Below are 20,711 nucleotides of genomic sequence, written 5' to 3' on the forward strand. Positions count from 1 at the left end.
TCTTGTGAAACCTCACATCAATGTGCTTGGTTCTCATATGATATACCTGGTTCTTTGCCAAGTAAATGGCACTCTGACTGTCACAATAAAACCGAACTCCACCTTGCTGAATACCTAGCTCCCTAATTAACCCTGTGAGCCACAGAGCTTCGTTTGCAGCCTCAGCCGCCGCCATGTACTCCGCCTCAGTCGTGGACATCGCAACTGTGGACTGGATCATAGACCTCCAACATATGGGTCCTCCTGCAAGAGTGAATGCATAACCTGTGGTCGACCTCCTGTCATCCAAATCCCCTGCATAATCCGCATCTACATACCCGACGATTGACAAATCACTTTTCTGTTTGACAAAACTGATGTCATACTCTGTAGTACCTTTCAAGTATCTGACAATCCATTTGACTACATCCCAGTGTTGTTTCCCCGGATTTGCCATGTACTTGCTCACCACACTGACTGCATGACCCAAATCTGGCCTGGTACATACCATAGCATACATCAGACACCCCACTACACTGGCATATTAGACCTTAGACATATCTTCAATTTCTTTAATTGTCTTTGGACACTGTGAGGTAGACAAATGGAAATGATTCGCCAAAGGTGTACTCACTGATTTCGCATTTTCCATGCTAAACCTCTCCAACACCTTCTTCACATAGCCGGCTTGAGATGCCACAATCTTTTGGCATCCCTGACCCTACGAATCTCCATTCCAAGAATCTTCTTGGCTGTGCCCAAATCTTTCATGTCAAATTCTCTACTTAACAAAACCTTTAGTTTGTTGACCTCCACAATACTCTTAGCTCCAATAAGCATATCATCCACATACAGTAACAGAAAAATAAATGACTCATCACCAAGGCTCCTCACATACACACAACAGTCATATTCACATCTCTTGTAACCAATTATGATCATGTCGGAGTCAAACCACTTATACCACTGCCTTGAAAATTGCTTCAGCCCATGAAGTGATTTCTTCAATCTATAGACCAGATGCTCCTGTCCAGGTTGACTATACCCTTCTGGTTGCTCCATGTAAATCTGCTCCTCCAAATCACCATGAAGAAAAGCTGTCTTCACATCCATCTGCTCCAATTCCATGTCATAATGAGCTACCAACGCTAATACCGCTCTGATGGAAGTATGTCTGACCACAGGAGAAAATATTTCCTTACAATCAACCCCTTTCTACTGTGAGTAACCATTTACTACTAGGCGAGCCTTGAACTCCCCCCCCCCGTTTTCTGATACTGCTTCCTTTTTCTTAAACACCCATTTGCACCCTATGGCCCTCTTCCTTTCTAGAAGCTCCACCAAATCTCACGTCTGGTTTTTTTGCAAAGACTCCATCTCTTCTACCATGGCACCCACCCATCTACTCTTCTCTTGGCTATTGACAGCCTCTTGAAAAGTAGTAGGATCACCGCTGCTGATGACAAGAGCATAAGAAGCCATGTCTTCAAAACCGTACTTGGTTGGTGGCCTGATAGTGCGTCTAGGCCTATCTATGACTATAGTATGATGCTCTTTAACTCCTGAAGGAGAGGTCTCTGTACCCTGAGAAGTGTTCTCTTGCACAGGAGTCTCTAACTCCATTTGCACCACCTGCTTATCACTGCTACTTCTTTCTGGCACCTGCTACTCTTTACCCTAAGTACTTTTCAACATGGAATTTTCATCAAATACCACATCTCTACTGATCACCGCCTTGTTTGCCTTCGGATTCCAAAACTTGTAACCCTTAACCCCTTAACCCCTTTCCCATATCCGAGAAAGACACACTGTCTAGACTTTGGATCAAGCTTCGATCAATCTTCACTAGGCATGTGCACATAGGCTGGACAACCAAATACTCTCAAACCAGTGCAATCTGCCTCATTACCTGTCCACACATCCTTCGCAACTTTTCCATCTAGTGTACCTTCAGTGACCTATTGATCAAATAGCATGCTATACTCACTGCATCTACCCAGAAAATTTTTTCAAGTCCAGCATTCAGCCTGAGACATCGTGCTCTCTTTGCAATAGACCTGTTCATTATGTCCGCCAAACCATTTTTCTGTGGTGTCTTACGTACTGTGAAATGTCTCTTTATACCATGCTGCTCACAAAAATTCCTGAACTTGTCGTTTGTGTACTGAGTTCCATTATGTGTCCTAAGGCACTTAAACTTTTTCCTAGTCTGGTTTTCCACTTCAGCTTTCCACAACTTGAACTTGGCAAACGTCTTTGATTTGTGCACATGAAGTACACTCAAACCTTTCTGGACAAATCATCAATAAAGATCACGAAATACATATGTCCTCCCCGTAACGCTGTCCTCACTGGTCCCCAAACATCAGAATAAACATAATCCAAAATACCCTATGTCTTGTGTTTGGCTGTCTTGAATTGTAACCTATTATGCTTTCCCAAAACATAGAACTTACAAAAATCAAGCTTGCACATTGTAACACTCTTTAACGGATTTCTCTTATAAAGCTCCAACATGCCCCTCTCACTCATATGACCCAACCGCATATGCCACAAAATAGTACAATCAGACTCAGACTCTACAATGGTGACTCCACCTACAACTGTACTTCCTAACAGTTTATAGATATTCTTTGAACTTTTTTGCCCCTTCATCACTACCATCGCACCCTTAGTCACCTTCATTACTCCACTTTCAGACTTATAACCATAATCATTTGAGTCTAAGGTGCCTAATGAAATTAGATTCTTTTTCACTTTTGATACATGTTTAACATCACATAACGTTCTAATCACACCATCAAACATTTTAATTCTAATATTACATATGTCAGTAATTTTGCAATGTACACCATTACCCATAGTAACTATACTAGAATTAACTAACCTATATGTGTCAAACCAATCTCTGTTGGACGTCACGTGAAATGAACATGCTGAGTCCAGAATCTAAGAATCCACAGGATGCTCTGAATTTGATGCAACAGAAAGCATATAACCATCAGCATTGCCTGAATTTTCCTCCTCTACGTTCATAGACCTTGAGGAACCTTCGTTCTTGTCGTCCTTATTCTTCTTCTTCCGGTTTGGACAATCCAACATTATGTGCCCTTTCTTCCCGCACTTATAACAATTGATGTCATTCCTCTTACTAGGCTTTGACTAAGAATTATTGCCATTCGAACCACCCTTGTTACTTCTTCTTCCACGCTCTTGGTTACCCTTTACGACTAGCCCTTCTCCTTGAAAATTTTCATCAATATTTTTCTTCCTTTTACGAAAAGCCAACAGAGCTCCTGTAACGTCATTTAACTCCAATGACTCTTTCCCCCATATTAGAGTTGTAACCAAATTCTCATACGTAGGAGAAGTTGGGAGTGAATTCAATAGCATCAACACCTTGTCTTCGTCTTCGAACTTCACATACCCTCTTGAAATCGCCGATTACCTGATTGAACACGTTGATGTGTTGGCTCAAATTCGAGCCATCTGCCATCTTCAAGCCGTACAACCGTTGCTTTAGATAGAGCTTATTCGTCAACGACTTTGACATATGCCAACTTTCCAATTTCAACTAAACTGCTGCCAGAGATTCTTCGTCCATGACATATACATCATGTCATCTCCCAGACAAAGCCGAATAGTAGCCACTGCTTTATCCTCAAGTTCCTTCCAATCTATGTCTGCCATAGCTTCTGGTTTCGTCCCATATAACGCCTTCACCATCCCTTGTTGCACCAACAAATCCTTAACACATCTTTGCCATAACCTGAAATTACTAGTTCCGTTGAACTTCATCACTTCGAATTTCGTAGAAGATGTGCCAATCCCAACCATCGTAGAACTAGGCTCTGATACAAATTGTTGTTACTGTGCACAACAATGATGAATAATATGAAATCGAAAAGAGAGAGTCGAGACACATATTTACGTGGTTCGGCAATGTGCCTAAGTCCACACGAGAAAGTGCGGCTATATTTTACTATTCAATGATTTAGGGTTATAACATAACATATTTATAGGAAAGCCATAATTATAAGTATTTTGAAAACTCCAAAATACCCCCCACAACTTATTTGTCCGCAAGCCCACATAAACTAATTACACCCAATGGGCCAGTAGTAGAATATGAGCCACTTGTTCCAACACAAATCCAGGTAGGTACGACCTGCAAGACAAAGAACAATTATACACAAGAGCTTGCTAGAACGTGCGGGCGGGAGATAGCTCCGATGCCTAAGTCCAATGCCCAGGATGGTCCTAGGAGAAATCCTAGGGCTATCAAGATGCCACATATCCCACTTCTAAAATATTAATAAAATATTATTTAAAGAAAATAATAAAAAAATATAATTATTATTTTGCTTTTCTTTTGTTTTTCTTTGGCCCTTGGGGTTGGCCGGACCACCCTCAAGGGCCACCGTTTAGCCTGAGGCCTGAAGGTGGCCAAAGCCACCCATGGCCCTTGGGGGTAGTTCGGCCTCCCCCAAAGGCCTGAGGACAAAAAAATAAAATAAATAAAATAAAATAAAAATTAATTAATTAATTGGATTGGCCCTTGGGGTGGCCGAATCACCCAAGGGCCAAACCCATTTTATTGTTCTTGAACAATAAACCAAGGTATAAAGAGATAACAAAGCCATGAATGACAATTGCCCTCTGATCTTTGTTGCTAATAGATTGAACTAGAAATGCAAGAATCCCAGCAAACAAGGAACCCATACAGATTGGTTCCTGCAAATATATGCACAAAACTACTATCATCAGTTGAGCGATACTGGGAAACATCAGAAGATTAAAGTGGTGATCTTTTCCACTGCAAAAAAAAAAATAGAGGAAGGAAAGCCCTAAATTGTGCCTTATAAGCAAACCATCCCATTCTATTGTCTTCCGGGTTTGAGAGATCTGACTTCTGCTTGAAACCAATGGCTTGGTTCTTGGATCGTCAAAAGCAGAACTTCTTGAGAAGTGCTAAGAACTTGGATTTCAAGGTTTTGGGTTGTTTTTTAGTGGGAATGAGTGTTGTTTCGCAATTGGATTTCAATTTGAGGAGGTATTTTCCCAGCATTAGCACAATGGAGCACCGATGGAACTCCTAATTGGGTACGATATTTGTTCCTCATGGCCGAACCACCCCAAGGACCGGCAGTCTGGAGTGGCCGAAGCCACCATTAGGCCAAATGGCCACCCCAATGGCAAAAGAAAAATAAAAGAAAAGCAAAATAATAATTATATTTTTTATTATTTATTTTAAAAAACGTTAAATAATATTCTATTAATATTTTAGACGTGAGACAGGTGGTATCTTGATGGCCCTAAGATTAGGATTTCTCCTAGGGCTATCCTAGCCATCAACTGGAGACCTCTCCAGTCCAACTGGACTGAAGAGGATCCGGATCAGCAAAATCCCAAAGAAATATATATATATATATATAATGAAAAGAAGAACCAATAAATAATTTTTTTTACAATCACAATTCACATATATGTTAAACAAATAATCAAAATTTTGTTAACATAAAAAAAAAAATGGGCTGCAAGTAGGCCATGAGCAAGTCGCGAACCGCGACATGGGCCCTTTTTAGCAAGTCAATTTGTTAGGAAATTGAAAGATTGGCGTCTCGATCATGGGCCTTTGGTGGGCTGGCCCACACCCTAACAAACTACGTTCCACCATCTACACTTCTTACATTCACTCCGGAAAATCGAAACAGGAAAACAGAACCTCCTGGTCTACTGTAGTCAGCCTCAAGGTGTGCCAGACTGGTGAGTCTGCTATCTCCACCAATTTCCCTTTTACGGGCTGCTCCTCAAGCCTTCGAGTGCTGATCTTCTCTTGGGCCGGCTCCGAGGCCCTACCCTAGCATTTAATTGCTTCCTCCCAAAGGCCCTTTATAGTATCATGTGCGCATATTCAACAATCCGCCGAGGGAGGGGGCGCCAAGTACATAGACAAGGAGGTCCCAAGAATTAAAGCCAATTTCCTCGTGCTCTAGGACTCCTTAAATTTGATTAGGAGAAACTTCACTAAGCCCCCCTGAACTTTCGGCCGATTTTGCAGACCCCTCTGAACTTCCAAATCTCTCATTTTGAACCCCTGAACTTCCCTTTTCTCTCACTTTGGACCCTTCTGTTAGTTTTCAACGTTAGATTAAATGGTTTGACTTTTTATACCCATTATACCCCCACGTTAAAACTACACCATTTTGGGCCTCAAAACTACAACACACACCAATCCAAAACGATGTCGTTTTGGGCATTAAAATTATTATTATTTTTTTTTAAAAAAAAAAAAAAAACAGAATGGCTTTGGGGCTTTTGGGGGTGGCCAGACCACCCGCAGGGCCTGGGGTGGTTTCGGTCACCCCCATACCGGCCATAGGGTGATGCGAACCTCAATCGACACGCTTTGAGACCCAACAAGAATATTGGAATACGGACCCAACAAAGCTAAAATGCAGATTTTGATAGAAAACCTTGACCCAACGTTTATAAATGAAACGCGAACAAAAGGTATAAAGTAACAACCATCGACCCAATGATTATAATTGAATCACGAACCGAAGGTATAAGGAAACAACCATCGACCCAACGTTTATAAATGAAACGCGAACCGAAGGTATATAAGTTTGAACGCCACAAGGAAGAATCCTTGATAAGTTCACAAGTTCTTTGAAGAACCGAAAGAAGGCGCAAGCCTCACATTTTTTCTAATTTTCATTCATGATGTCCATTACAATGAGTGCATGCTATTTATAAAGCATGGCTGAAAATATGACTACCTACTTGCTATGGAAAGGAAATTAAATTGGTTCCAACATTGGAAAGTAAATAAAGTAAAAAAAGAACTAACTAATAAAAGCCTAAAATTAAGGTTGATTTGGTCTGAAATTAGCAACTCCTCCATGCCAGAAGTAGATTGAAATTGGCAATTAAATCACGCCTAAGGAAGGTCTTGAAATAGGTAAGTCAATCAACCAATTAATTGGCATGTAATTTGGCAAGTCAATCATCCAATTAATTGGTATGTAATTGAAAAATCAATCAGCCATAATCAACCATTAATCCATGCCATTGCTGAGGAAATTATGCGCAATCAGCTCCATCAATAGCTTTGATCAAATTTATTACGCCTTCATCTCCCTTTGGCCCAAGTTTGGAATGCCCCATTTTAGAATCAGCCCAAATCTCTTGAATCAGCCCATTAAGTACTTCTTTGATCTTCTTGGATCTTGCTCTAGTAATAGGCCCAACGGGAACATGCAATGGATCCTTTAATGGTGCTTGTTGATTCTCATCATTCCCCCTCTCTTCAAAATGATTCGTCCTCGAATCATCACCTATATCAAAAGGAAGAGGACAATTGTTTTTTTTTTTTTTTTTGACGTCTCCTTTTTTTTTTTTTTTTTTTTGTACTTGGTGTACGACGCAAAACAACAAGAAGGAATAATGAATACAAACAGAACAAGATAGGATGATAATAATAAACAAAAGATAGAAAGGATAGGAAACCTGATTTTAGAGCCTGTGCTCTGATACCAAATGATGCGAACCTCAATCGACACGCTTTGAGACCCAACAAGAATATTGGAATACGGACCCAAGAAAGCTAAAATGCAGATTTTGATAGAAAACCTTGACCCAACGTTTATAAATGAAACGCGAACAAAAGGTATAAAGTAACAACCATCGACCCAATGATTATAATTGAATCACGAACCGAAGGTATAAGGAAACAACCATCGACCCAACGTTTATAAATGAAACGCGAACTGAAGGTATATAAGTTTGAACGCCACAAGGAAGAATCCTTGATAAGTTCACAAGTTCTTTGAAGAACCGAAAGAAGGCGCAAGCCTCACATTTTTTCTAATTTTCATTCATGATGTCCATTACAATGAGTGCATGCTATTTATAAAGCATGGCTGAAAATATGACTACCTACTTGCTATGGAAAGGAAATTAAATTGGTTCCAACATTGGAAAGTAAATAAAGTAAAAAAAGAACTAACTAATAAAAGCCTAAAATTAAGGTTGATTTGGTCTGAAATTAGCAGCTCCTCCATGCCAAAAATAGATTGAAATTGGCAATTAAATCACGCCTAAGGAAGGTCTTGAAATAGGTAAGTCAATCAACCAATTAATTGGCATGTAATTTGGCAAGTCAATCATCCAATTAATTGGTATGTAATTGAAAAATCAATCAGCCATAATCAACCATTAATCCATGCCATTGCTAAGGAAATTATGCGCAATCAGCTCCATCAATAGCTTTGATCAAATTTATTACGCCTTCATCTCCCTTTGGGCCAAGTTTGGAATGCCCCATTTTAGAATCAACCCAAATCTCTTGAATCAGCCCATTAAGTGCTTCTTTGATCTTCTTGGATCTTGCTCTAGTAATAGGCCCAGCGGGAACATGCAATGGATCCTTTAATGGTGCTTGGCCCAAAAAATTGGGTGGTTTATGCCCATTTACCCCCAATTTTTTTTTTAAATACATTTTTTTAATTAAAAAAATAAATAAGTAGGTGCCACGTGTCAACATTTGATTGGTCCACATGGTTTTCCGTTAAGTCAACTAACAGTCAATTGACGGAGGACTAACTTGGTCTATTATCAAAACCACAGAGACCTCATGTGATAAAAATGAAACCCTAGAGGGGTAAAAATAAAGTTTCGAAACCCCAGGGGGTATTTAGTATTTAACCCTAATTTTAATGCCCAAAACGGTGTCGTTTTGGGCTGGGGTGGGTGCTGTAGTTTTGGGCATTTTTGAAATTTTAAGTGGGCTGGGTAGGGGTATAATGGGCATAAAAAGTCATACTGTTTGATTTTAACGTTGAAAACTAACAGAGGGGTCCGAAGTGAGAGAAAATAGAAGTTTAGGGGTCCAAAATGAGAGATTTGAAAGTTCAGGGGAGGGTCTGCAAAATTGGCCAGAAGTTCAGGGGGGCTTAGTGAAGTTTCCCCTTTCAGTTATTATTACTTTAATATACCTGATTGACAATGTAATACTGATAGGGAGGGAAGCTAGCTTAAGAATATTTGAGACCGAAATCCCTTCAAAACTTAGAGCATTCCAAGCAATTTTTTGACTGATTTTCTCTAAATTTAAGGAACCAAATTACTTTTGACTTCTCTATACAAGTATTGTAACACCTAGAAAAATCAATTAACTAGTAATTGACTACATGGTTCGCCTTCCAGCCTTGTCCCTCTCAGAACAAGACTCAGGGATCTTATCCTCTCTAAAGAGAGACTGCAACGGAAGACTTTAAATACGGGATAAGAATAGCAAAAATTTAAACCACAATCATAATAACCAGAGTGAAATTTAAAGCATCATAACATAGATAGATCTCTAAATTTATCGGTCAGAGACCGGTCAGCAAAATAATAATACAGACTACAAGTGATTGTTCTAAAATAGCATGCATGCCTAAGTTTAACCAAAGATAACATAAATACAATCTCGATCAATTCCTAACGAGTAGTATCTCTAGCATCCCACATGGATTTAACCACACCGGGTCCAGATCCTCAAAAAGTGAGTTGAATAAAGTTCTTCACCACCATTAATTGGCTCCCTGAATCCATTCTTTGCTAAACTAGTTATGACAGCACAGATATATATAATGGAGAGAAAAAGAATACAAGAGTAAGTCCGATGACTTCGTGACTAAAACTGCACACGATGTACATGTCATATGTAGGAATGCAATATAACTATAATATATGATATAACTATGAGAATCAAGTGATAGTTCAAATTGTATGGTCTGCCCAATATATTACATCTTTTCAGCAAGGTTGGTGTATCCTGAGGGAGCTATAATACAATGTCGATGCACCGACCATTGTACGCACTATTAATAGCCCCACCAAAACTAATTTTTTGTTATTTTGGTGAAAATGCTTAAAAACTCTCCTTTTTAGCCTCACCAATTTGATGGAAAAAAAAAATGGTGGTGAGTCAAAAAAAAAAAAAAAAAAAAAAAAAAAAAAAAAAGAAGAGGAAGTTGGGGGTGGTATGGCCAAGTTAAATTGCCACTTAACCAAAAAGTTTAAGTTTATAGGAAGATGTAAATTTAATCATTTAATTAATACTTTAACAAATCACCACATATTAGCTAGAGGGGGTGGCCGAGCATTTTTCCCTTTATTTATTTATTTATAATTTTTTAGCATAAATGTGTAATTCACATTGACTTTGACGAAAAAATGACCGAAAATTGTAGGAAGAGCGTTAATTGTTACATACACACACCACAAGGAGTATTTTTTTTTCTCAAATAATCAAACTTCGGAACTAATTTTGCAATTTTCCAAAAACATTTAAGCGTCTGATAGACTGAACCAAAACACATATTTGAAGATGCCCAGTGGGCCAAATAGTGAGATGCATTGCGTATGTTATGAAGGATTTTAAAAGACTGATATCAAAATTTGAAAAAGATGGAGAATCTGGCAGATGTTCTCAACAATGGACGATGCGTGATATTAAAAGGAAGACCCATGTTCTCTTTGTGTCCTTTGAAAGTCGATGTGACTCTTAAAATTACTATTGAATCAAAATTTAATAGTAATCTATCACAAATTCAATGCTAATTTTAAAAAGACACAAAAAAGATATAGGTCTTTCTTTTAACATTACTCATACACGACTCCTCTGCTCTGCACCGAAGGGACCATTAAGGATCGTGTTAAAAACATTGTCTGCATAACAATATTTGCGAAAAGGAGGAGTTAGATTCATTACGATTAATATGCAAGGATATATATGCTATAATTAAATTAATTGGTATCAATACAAATGAACAACAAGAGTCCAAGGTACAGGCTAGAATCTGGGAACACTAAATCAAATAACTCTTTTATAAAGCCGTGAATAGAAATTTAGGAAACAGTAGAGAAACTCTTTCTACAGTATTTTTATTGATAAAACTTAATTAGGGGTGTCAATGTGCGCGGTTTCTAACCGCCTAACCGCATTAACCGCTAATCGCCTAACCGGTATAACCGCCTAACGGTTAGCGGTTAATGGTTATTGGGTCTACTAACCGTAACCGCTAATCGCTAACCACTAACCGCTTTTTTATATAATATATTTTTATAATTATAATTATAAAAATATTTATACATATAACATAATCACTTGATCATTAAATCACAATTTTTTTTAAAAAATAATTAAATCACAATTTGAGTATTAATATATTATCACTATAATTTATATGATTATATCACATGATCAATTGATCATTAAATCATTTGATTATATAATAATAAATTATACATATATAATATGACATAACTCATAAGTATACTAATTCATACTAATACAACAATTAAATATCTAGAGACTTATTTCCAATGTATGTTATAAACTTATAAGTCTATATAAGTTTACATATGCATATGAATAATATAAATGTATAATATCAATATTTAATCATATGATTCAATGACAATTCAAATACTTTATTCAAGACTTCAAGTGAATTATATTATTAATGTAAAATGATGATATGATTCGTATAATATCAAATTAAGTAATTGACATTGGATTAAACAATGACCAAGGTGTTACTTATAAACAAAATTTAAGTATTAATGTATTATCATTATAATTTTAGTAATTTATATATTATCACTATAATTGATATGATTATATCACATGATGACTTGATCATTAAATCATATGATTATATAATAATAAATAATACATATATAATATGACATAACTCATAAGTCATAAGTCTACAAGTTAATCATATGATTCATGTACAATGATAATCACAATTGATTCAATTGAATTAAACAATATATTACTTATAACTACAATTTAATTAAAGTATTATTAGATACTTTAGGGATTTAGAAGTTTGAACATTACCATTTACCATTAGATATTAAGTTCAATTCAAAGAAAAAAGATTATAAGTAAATATGATAATAATTTAAATAATTAATCATATGATATAATTTAATGAGATTATATGATTATATAATATCAAATTAAGTAATTGACATTAGATTTAACAATGTGTTACTTATAATCACAATTGAAGTATTAATGTATTTTTTGAACATTTTTTAGAAAAAGAAATTTAACCATTTTTGAAAAAAAAAAAAAAAAAAAAAAAAAAAAAAGAAGAAGAAAATTAACCATTTTTTGAACAATTTTGAATTTTTTGAACCATTTGTAACAATTTTATACATTATAATCACAATTTACGGTAAGTAAAAACTTAACAATTTGAATTTAAATCATATATCATGAATCGTGATAATAAGAACATATAATATAAGTATATAAGTTATAATAATTAACATTGACCCATATAAATTAAATAATGATACAATTATTTAACTATATAAGTATATAAATGTTTACATATAAGATACAATATAGATTAATATTGACATTATATACTTGACCCGTGTTAAGCATTAACATTTTAACATATTAACTAAATAATACTATATGTAATATGATAATAGTGATTAGTGTGTGTGAGTGTGTGACATAAAGCGTTTTTCGTTGTGATTTGAAAAATACTTAATCTAAAATAAGAAGAAAAAAAAAATACTTGATTGAAAAAAATACAATTTTTAAAATCGTAATTATTGAAATTGAAATAACAAATTAACCCTAAATAATACTATATAACACAATTTTTATTCCTAATTCCTAAATTTTGAATTTTGAATTTTTTATTGAATTTAATCATAGCTGAATTTGAATTTGATCTATGGTATATAAGTGTAATCGTAGCCGTCCAAAATGTTTTGATGATCTAATAGCCGTTGGATGATATTAATGGAGGACAGCTATCAAGCATTTACTAAGAAGTATGTATATGGTGTAACAGAGACACCGTAAGCTTGCCTTGTTTGATCTAATCTGACAAGTAATATTAAATATTGAAAACGTATATTTTGGGTCAAATATTTTTTATTTTTCAATATAGGCTCTTTTTATAGCAATTGGGCTCAAGAAGATACTAAAAATACCCCAAAAAAAAAAAAAAAAATGAGGGTAAAAAAAAGCCCAAAAAAGGGAAGCCCAAAAAGCCCTAAAGAAAGCCAAAAAAGGCCCAATTTTGAAAAAGCGGTTAACGGGCGGTTATCTATTTCATTAACCGCTAATCGCTAACTGCTAAGCAGTTAGCGGTTGCGGTTAGTGAAATTTACTAACCGTAACCGTAACCTTCTTGACACCCCTAAACTTAATAACAACAACTAGGTGGTCAAGCCGGTCTTATTTTGCTTAAAAATAATTTAGGGTTCAACACTCCATGTAAACTTACAAAAATAGTCTATATTAAAAACTGTTGCAACTTCACTCGAGCCAATGCCGCACGAGGTTCGCACGAAGTTTGTCTTATGATTAGTCACATTCTTCTTTGTGCTTCTTAAACACCGAACAGAATGTGAAAAGAACATGTAACTCATCCTAGTCTAATAAAACCAAATTTTTGTCCATGTTGATTCAGCCTCATCAGCCGCTGTTAGCACATGGTTTCTGCATGCAAGTAAACAAGGATTGGAAGTAATCCTACACTAACAAACGTTCATCAATTTAGAATATGTGCCACCATAAAAAAAAAAAAAAAACAAAAAAAACAAAAAAAAACAAAAAAGGAAAACAAAACAAAAATTCCATCAATAGATGAAAAAAACTTGTCCTTGAAAATCAAAGAGCTCTGCCACTTACTGTCCAAATATTATGAAATATTTTAGCTGAGACAACTAACGAGTTGCTAAAATATAATTACTTGACTATTACTACTTCTTGGATTTGCAATTTCAAATAGTGCGATTTGAAAAACATGATTTTTTAAAACGCAGTTAAGCGTTTGACAAAATCGTAATTTGACAATTTTAAAATCACATTTTAACTTTTAAAATTATGTTTTTTTTAAAAAAAAAAAAAAAATTGCATATTTTTTACGTTTTCAAATTGCAAATTTTTTAAAAACGCAATCTCAAATTTTCAACTTTCTATGATTTAGTTTTAATTCACACTTATTATCTATGAAATTGCAATGTCAAACCCATCCTTAGTGGATCTCATTTTGTTCCTCTTCTTCCTCTACACATGCTAAAACTTATATATATTTGAGAAAATTGCATTAGTAAAATAAAACCTCAAAACAAATATTACAGCAAGCCAAAGAGCGAGTGAGGTCAAACTTGAAAGAAAATCTCCAAAGAAAAAGAGAATATATAGTAGAGCGTTGAAGGAAAAAATTCAGAAATTTTATAGCACAGATAGAAAGTATGCAATGCAATGGCTTTAAATTTTAGGGTGGAAAAGTATTAATGATTCACCAACATATATATATTGATAAAAATATTGATTCACAAACAACTAATTAAGATTATGCCCTACGCTTTAAAATATTGATATTTTATACTTTCAGGAAGTAGAATATTCATTAATTAGTCCCAAATTAGCAAATATATTTTGAAGTATAAAACCATATTTTATACTTTCAAATCAAAAAAGAGGCAAAGAAAGAAAGAAAAGGAACAGAATGAAATTTGGATCACCAAAATTTGCAAATTATAATGTACCCATTTACACATTCAAATCCAATTGTATTTGTGTACTGAATTTTCATTACTCTAAAATATGAAGAAAAAAAAAAAAAAAAATCTATGTAACTACCAACTTGGAAAACACGAAATGGTATAGATATGCACCAACAGAAGTTTGAGGGAATAAGATAAATCCGGTTGTGTTTTTGTTCTTCAGCCGACCCACCAACACAAATGAGGGAAAATCTGCAGCTCTTACTTGAAGGGAAGGGGAGTTTTTTTTGGTGGGAGAGGAAGGGTGGAAAACTTTCTTTGTAGGCGTCAAGCAAAAAGGGCAAAATTGATATTTTGGCTTTTGTTTTAATTGAACTTATCTATCCTACGTCTGCATCTCGAATTAAGATCTTCTCTAATTCATTTAAATTGTAAAATATTCAGTTAATTATATTAAAAAAATATTTTTATCTATAAAAAAGTAAAAAAATAAAAATATCTTTAAATTAAAGTGAAGAGGATCAATTCCCAAGATATCTCACGAGTCATGCAGTAATTTTCAAAACCGTAGGCTTCTTTTCACAGGGCAGCAGTGGTCTTCAGTGTATAGTCCCATCAAGCACAACAAAAAAGTGGGAAGAAAATGGTTTGCCAAACTGGGCCCTAGGCTCTGTTGGTGTAAGCAAACACCACCATTGATAGACAACACATCTAACGACGGCTCCACACACCAGATCATGAATGAAGGTGATAGCTATTACCCTTACCTGTCTCTATTTTTGATTCAGATATTTGCAATGAGTCTAAAATTCATCCAATCCTGCTCGCTAAATTTAGGGATTCTCTACTTGTTTTCTAATAAGGAAATGGAATTATGATTTTGTTTCTTCTTTATTTTTTCAATGGTGGTAATGTCCCTCACACTTGATTAGCCATGGGGATTGTGACATAAAGCACTCTCTGTTGATTGGGAAAAATTGCAGAAGTGATTCTTTAAAACTCATGCTAGAATTTGAATTTCCTTTGCAAGAAAATTGATATTATCTCCACAGCAGTATATATAACCTACCAACATGAAGGAACTGAATTGCTATGGTTAGTATGCAGTACATAAGTTGGGGTAAACAGATCAGCAGAAGGGACAGTTTCTACACAGTCAAGTACATGCATCCGAATTCGATCAAGGGCTTGATAACTGGAATCCGATCAAGGGATGAAAAATTGATCAGAAGTCAATGCCATCAAAATTCCATATTTATGATAAGTTTCAACCAAAAAAAAAAAAAAAAAACTTCACTGTAGAAGAAAATTGAATCAATTACACATGATACAATCATATACCGGTTTCCAATAGTTTTTCTAACAGGACTTTATGACCAAAGTATCCAAGAATCATAACTCCGTGAAGACATGCTAGCAAATAGCAGAGACCAGAAAGGAACAGCAGGCTGCATTTCAATGCTGAATCTTGTTCATGGCTTTATCTGAAGAATATATCGGTTTCAGACGGAAACAAAAGATGTAAAGAACCACAACGAGCTGAATGCTTCGGATCACTAACCGAGGCGAAATACGTAGCAATCACAATTGCACCCGGCAAACATGGTCTCTGTAGCTATTTTCATGTCCGAGTCCTTTCCATTGGAGTTACTCTGTACAGTGTGTGCTCCCCCAATGATGGTTAGGATGGCTATGTATCTCCTCAAACCAAGCTGCCAGCAGTCTCATATTACATGAAACAAGGGGAAAAAAGAATAGTGAAAAAGAATAACCCTGCTGAGGTAAAATGTGCCTGCTAATCTGCCGATACAGTTACAAATTCCTCACACCAAGAAAAAAAAAAAACACAGGCCAGAAACTCTCAAGCCAAGAAAACTCTCAAGCCATCCCACAATGAACCAAATGCCCTGACATCACACAGTGACGTGCAATTTAATGGAAGTGCATAAACTGGGCTGGCTTTGTCAAATGGAAACAACCATGTAACTGATAAGATTTCCTTTTCACAATATTCCATTCAAAACCCTCTGATAATAATCATACTGCCGTGTCCGCCATGCATCTAAGCTGCTACTTATTAGGGATAGCACCAAGGACACACATTGCTGCAAGAAAGCAATAGATAACAAATGAAACTATGCAATGAAATGCTGAGCACTAGAGAGAGGTTATGAGATTAACATCAAACCTCTTCCGTTAAACTTAAATGGAATCGTTTTCTTAGGTTCTGTATTGTCCGTGGACCACCTTTAAAGCAAGGGAAACCGGAGTCCTGATCAAAACATAAAAGAATAGCATCTTTAGTCAACAAGGTATCATCGAACCAGACACTGATAATTATTTATCTACTTCCTCCATCTTATCGCCTGAATGACCACACTATCACGCACCTTGGTATTTAAAGCATAATCTAAAGTTAGTTAAAAGGTTTCCAATTTAAGGTGGCCTTCCAATTAATACTAAACGCTCGTCTCACGTAATATGAATATGCAATAATCGCATTTTAAGCCAAGCCTACAAGTTGAGCCCCGAGGATAACTGCACATGTACAATAGGTTACATAATGTGTATGCTTCATGGCCAAGACATAACAAAAAGACGCACATGCATAGCTTGTTTAGTTGAGCCTCAAGGCATTCCCGGAATGCCTCACCATCAAGCCTCAAAAGAGCCTTGCAAATGATAAGTAGTAAGGACAATATGTATTGTATTCATGTTCACGCGGCATAAGATATTTGTCAAAAACTTTAACAGAATTTATAATTTCTCTTTTTAATGAATATAAATTCTTTTCAATTAAAAGAAATCATAAAAAAAAGTGATGGATTATATTATTATTATTATTATTATCATCATCATCATCATCATGTCGTAGGTCAAAGATAATGCATAAGTATGATGAAATTGTTAGGAAGTCTCCTATTTTTCTCTGCAGTATAGCTGCAAAAGTAACCAAATGGCCCTTCTCAGGACACATATTGGTTGTCACTTAAAGATAATGTCCACGTTGCATTATAGGCAAATTTTATCAAAATATAATCCAGATGTTATTAATACCAACTTCTAGTCACACAGGTGAAGATTTCAGCCCCAAACCCTACACTAAGACAATTATAAACTTATAAAGAAAACACCCTTCTTCTGCAGGCATATAGTCACCGAAGAAATCACCCTTTCTCAGATCAAACGGAGCTCAGCATGATAGTTATGAATCACTGCAATGGTCTCAGCCATCTGAGGCTCTCTCAGACAACATTAAGACCATCTAACGTTGTCTAATTGGTCTCAGTAATATAAGGTTGTCCAAGACAACATTATATGGACAAATTGAGTTCAAACCCTATACAGATGACGGCATGGTGAAAACATGGGCCAGGTCAAAGAAGAGTTTTAAACTGATCATCCATACAACTACTAGACCCTACTAGAGGACTACATTTTATTAAATACAAGCCCTTGGGCCCAGAAATCAAAGAATAAAGGTTTGCACAGCAAGAGTAAATGGTAGATGATGTGGTTTTACCTGCAACATTTCAACAAGAAGAATAATGCGCTCAGCATGCTTACGACATGTAAGAAAGCCTTGAATGCATAAAACCTGAATTTTTTGAAGGGCAAAGAACATAAGTGAAATTTAACCCTATGAATATGGTAAGCTTATTCAAAGCCTTCAAAAAGTCAAAAAGGAAAAAGGAAAAAAGAAAGATTTTTTATCAGGACCTTAAAATAATCAAAGAACTCGCTTGGAACTCCCTCGGCATCAGAATCCATAACCTATAAATATTCCATCACTTTAGAGTAGAAAGCTAAATTTATAAAAAAATCAAGATGCTAAATAGTTAGCTTGACAAAGATCGTTACAATTAACATAACAAGAAAAAAAAAAAAAAAAACTGAAAGAATGTGAGCCTCACAACATCGCTTCCTTACTTCAAGAAGTTCGCGGGTTAATTTGAAAGGTGCACTCTCAAAATTGACGCCACCAGGTGAATTGGAGAGCATGAAGCCAAAATCAATATGTATGATATGACCTTCTTCATCCAATAAGAGGTTCCCATTGTGCCGATCTTTCACCTGATGAGAAGCAAGTACAAAACAAACCACTTAATCGAGCATGTGCTGTAGAAGTCGCTTCACTGTGCCAAACCAACTATATTTTCAACCAAAACTCATTTCAATCTGTCTATGGATACACTTCTGTATGTCAATTTTTGGTCCAAAGAATCAAGGGTTAAGTGACCAGTTGGCTGCCAGAGTCAAATGCAGTGTACGAAAAAGCAATGTATTGTTACAGATGATGACGCTGACTCTCAAGATGCAAGCAGATTCTTACAAGAGACAAATTCATTAATCTACCATTGGTAATTCACTAACATTCAATAAAGCATAACTCACTAGTCTGGCTTACTGGTCTAGCTATAAGAACATATAAGCGGAATGTGTAATATAAAATAGGGTTACCTCCCTGTAGTTTAACAATTTTATTTTTTGCCCCCTTGGTTTTACTTTGTATCATAGAAGGTACCTCAATAATGGCAAAAAACGGATATGGTATTTCCGTCTAAATTCCATTCAAAATTTGACAGAAAGCCACGTCAGCACCATTAAAAAATTGACATGTGTCCATATACTAATCAAAAATAAAAAATTAGAACTTTAAAATTAAAAATATTAAAAATAAATAAATAAAATACAGGGCTTTCCATGTATATTAAAAAACTAATATACACGTGTCCATATATTAATTCCTTTGTTTTGTTTAATTTTCTAATTTTATAATATTTTTAATTTTAAAATTTTTATTTTGTATTTTTAATTAATATATGGACACGTGTCAATTTTTTAATGGTGCTGACGTGGCTTTCCGTCAAATTTTGGACGGAATTTCTTCATTTTTTGCCATTATTGAGGTACCATATGTGATACAAAATAAAATTGAGGGGGCCAAAAATAAAGTTGTTAAACCACAGGGGCAAAAAAGTATTTAACCTTAAAAAATATTGAAGAGATTTTTCAGAACAATGAACAGAAAAACATTCAACAAAAAAACTAAAAATATGGCAAACATGACATCTTTATGTTTTAACTATTGGTAGAAATTGCTTGAGCATTTTCTTCATTCAAGGAAAATTGCAATGCATGAAAATTTATTCCACAGCTTCTCAGTTATGAAGACAAGAAGAATGTTTCGTTATGTATTCTAAATTTCTTTCCTGACTCACATTTTACTGGAGAACCTAATTGAATTTGCTGGTTTAGGAGTGAGAAACCAGAAAAATTGATAGACATAGAGCATCCTACTTTATTGCATTTTCTGTATCAGAGTATCGAATTCTCTCTCAGTAAAATTATTACATGAGAACGGTCTAGAGAGGAAGGATATAGCCCTAGTATATGAGAAGTATACAAGAGAAACACATAAAAGAAAGAGAAATATGGATAAGGGTAAATAGACAAAAGAGTAGTCTCTAAAGCTCCATTTGTTTCGGCGTAAAATGATTTTTAGAAAATATTTTCCGTATTTTCGGGTGTTTGGTGCGACAAAAAATAATAGTCAACATTTATTATTTTTGGTTTGACTGAAATAGCCTCTTTAATTTTCGGAAAATGGTTTCCATTTTTAAAAACCGTAAACCATTTTCCGAGTTTGAATATCTCATTCTTAAATCGACAGACCCAGCTAGAACGTCGCCGGGACCCCACCGGGACTTTACCGAGACCCATTGGGACTTGATTGGGACCCGCCAGGACTCGACCAAGACCGAACCGAGATGTGTTGGGACTTAGACAGGACACCGCCAGGACTCGATTAGGACACAACCGGGACCTAGTCAGAACATTTTCGTAATTTAAAATTTAATATGATTGAATGAAAATATATATATATATATATATATATAAATAATTTGTGATTTTCCATACACGCCAAACATCGGAAAATATTTTCCAGGATATCATTTTTTCAAGAAAATGTTTTCAATGGAAAACATTTTCTGATGAATTTTTACATCGAAACAAACAGAGCCTAAAATCCAACACATCCAACATATAAAAAACATTATTGTAGAACTTCAAATAAAATACCCCTACTTGATGAGTGCCCTATTACTGAAGCCAAGTATCCCTCTTGAAATTTCAAGGTCCGATTATTGACAAACTAGTTTGCATGAAAACCAACCATGCTATGT

The 20,711-nt window shown here is 35.3% G+C and overlaps 1 protein-coding gene across 2 annotated transcripts in view; it reads right to left on the minus strand.

Annotated features, from left to right (window-relative positions):
- Window positions 1-15,832: 15,832 nt before the first annotated feature.
- Window positions 15,833-20,711, minus strand: part of LOC132166509 (phosphatidylinositol 4-kinase beta 2) — a 31,333-nt gene continuing 26,454 nt past the window's right edge. Inside the window, exons 12-17 of one of the 2 annotated variants that reach the window (XR_009438572.2) lie at window positions 18,454-18,597; window positions 18,244-18,297; window positions 18,047-18,121; window positions 16,712-16,795; window positions 16,085-16,628; window positions 15,833-16,007 (exon numbers count right to left, since the gene is read on the minus strand). Coding sequence is in view for 1 of the 2 variants with exons in the window: in XM_059577336.2 (XP_059433319.2) it covers window positions 16,527-16,628; window positions 16,712-16,795; window positions 18,047-18,121; window positions 18,244-18,297; window positions 18,454-18,597 (459 nt within the window). In the remaining variant the exon portion in view is untranslated. Of the gene's footprint in view, window positions 16,629-16,711; window positions 16,796-18,046; window positions 18,122-18,243; window positions 18,298-18,453; window positions 18,598-20,711 lie in introns of both variants that reach the window. The other variant, XM_059577336.2, reaches the window with a different exon arrangement.

Source organism: Corylus avellana, chromosome 11 (assembly GCF_965113065.1).
Source record: "Corylus avellana chromosome 11, dhCorAvel1.hap1.2, whole genome shotgun sequence".
NCBI lineage: Eukaryota > Viridiplantae > Streptophyta > Magnoliopsida > Fagales > Betulaceae > Corylus > Corylus avellana.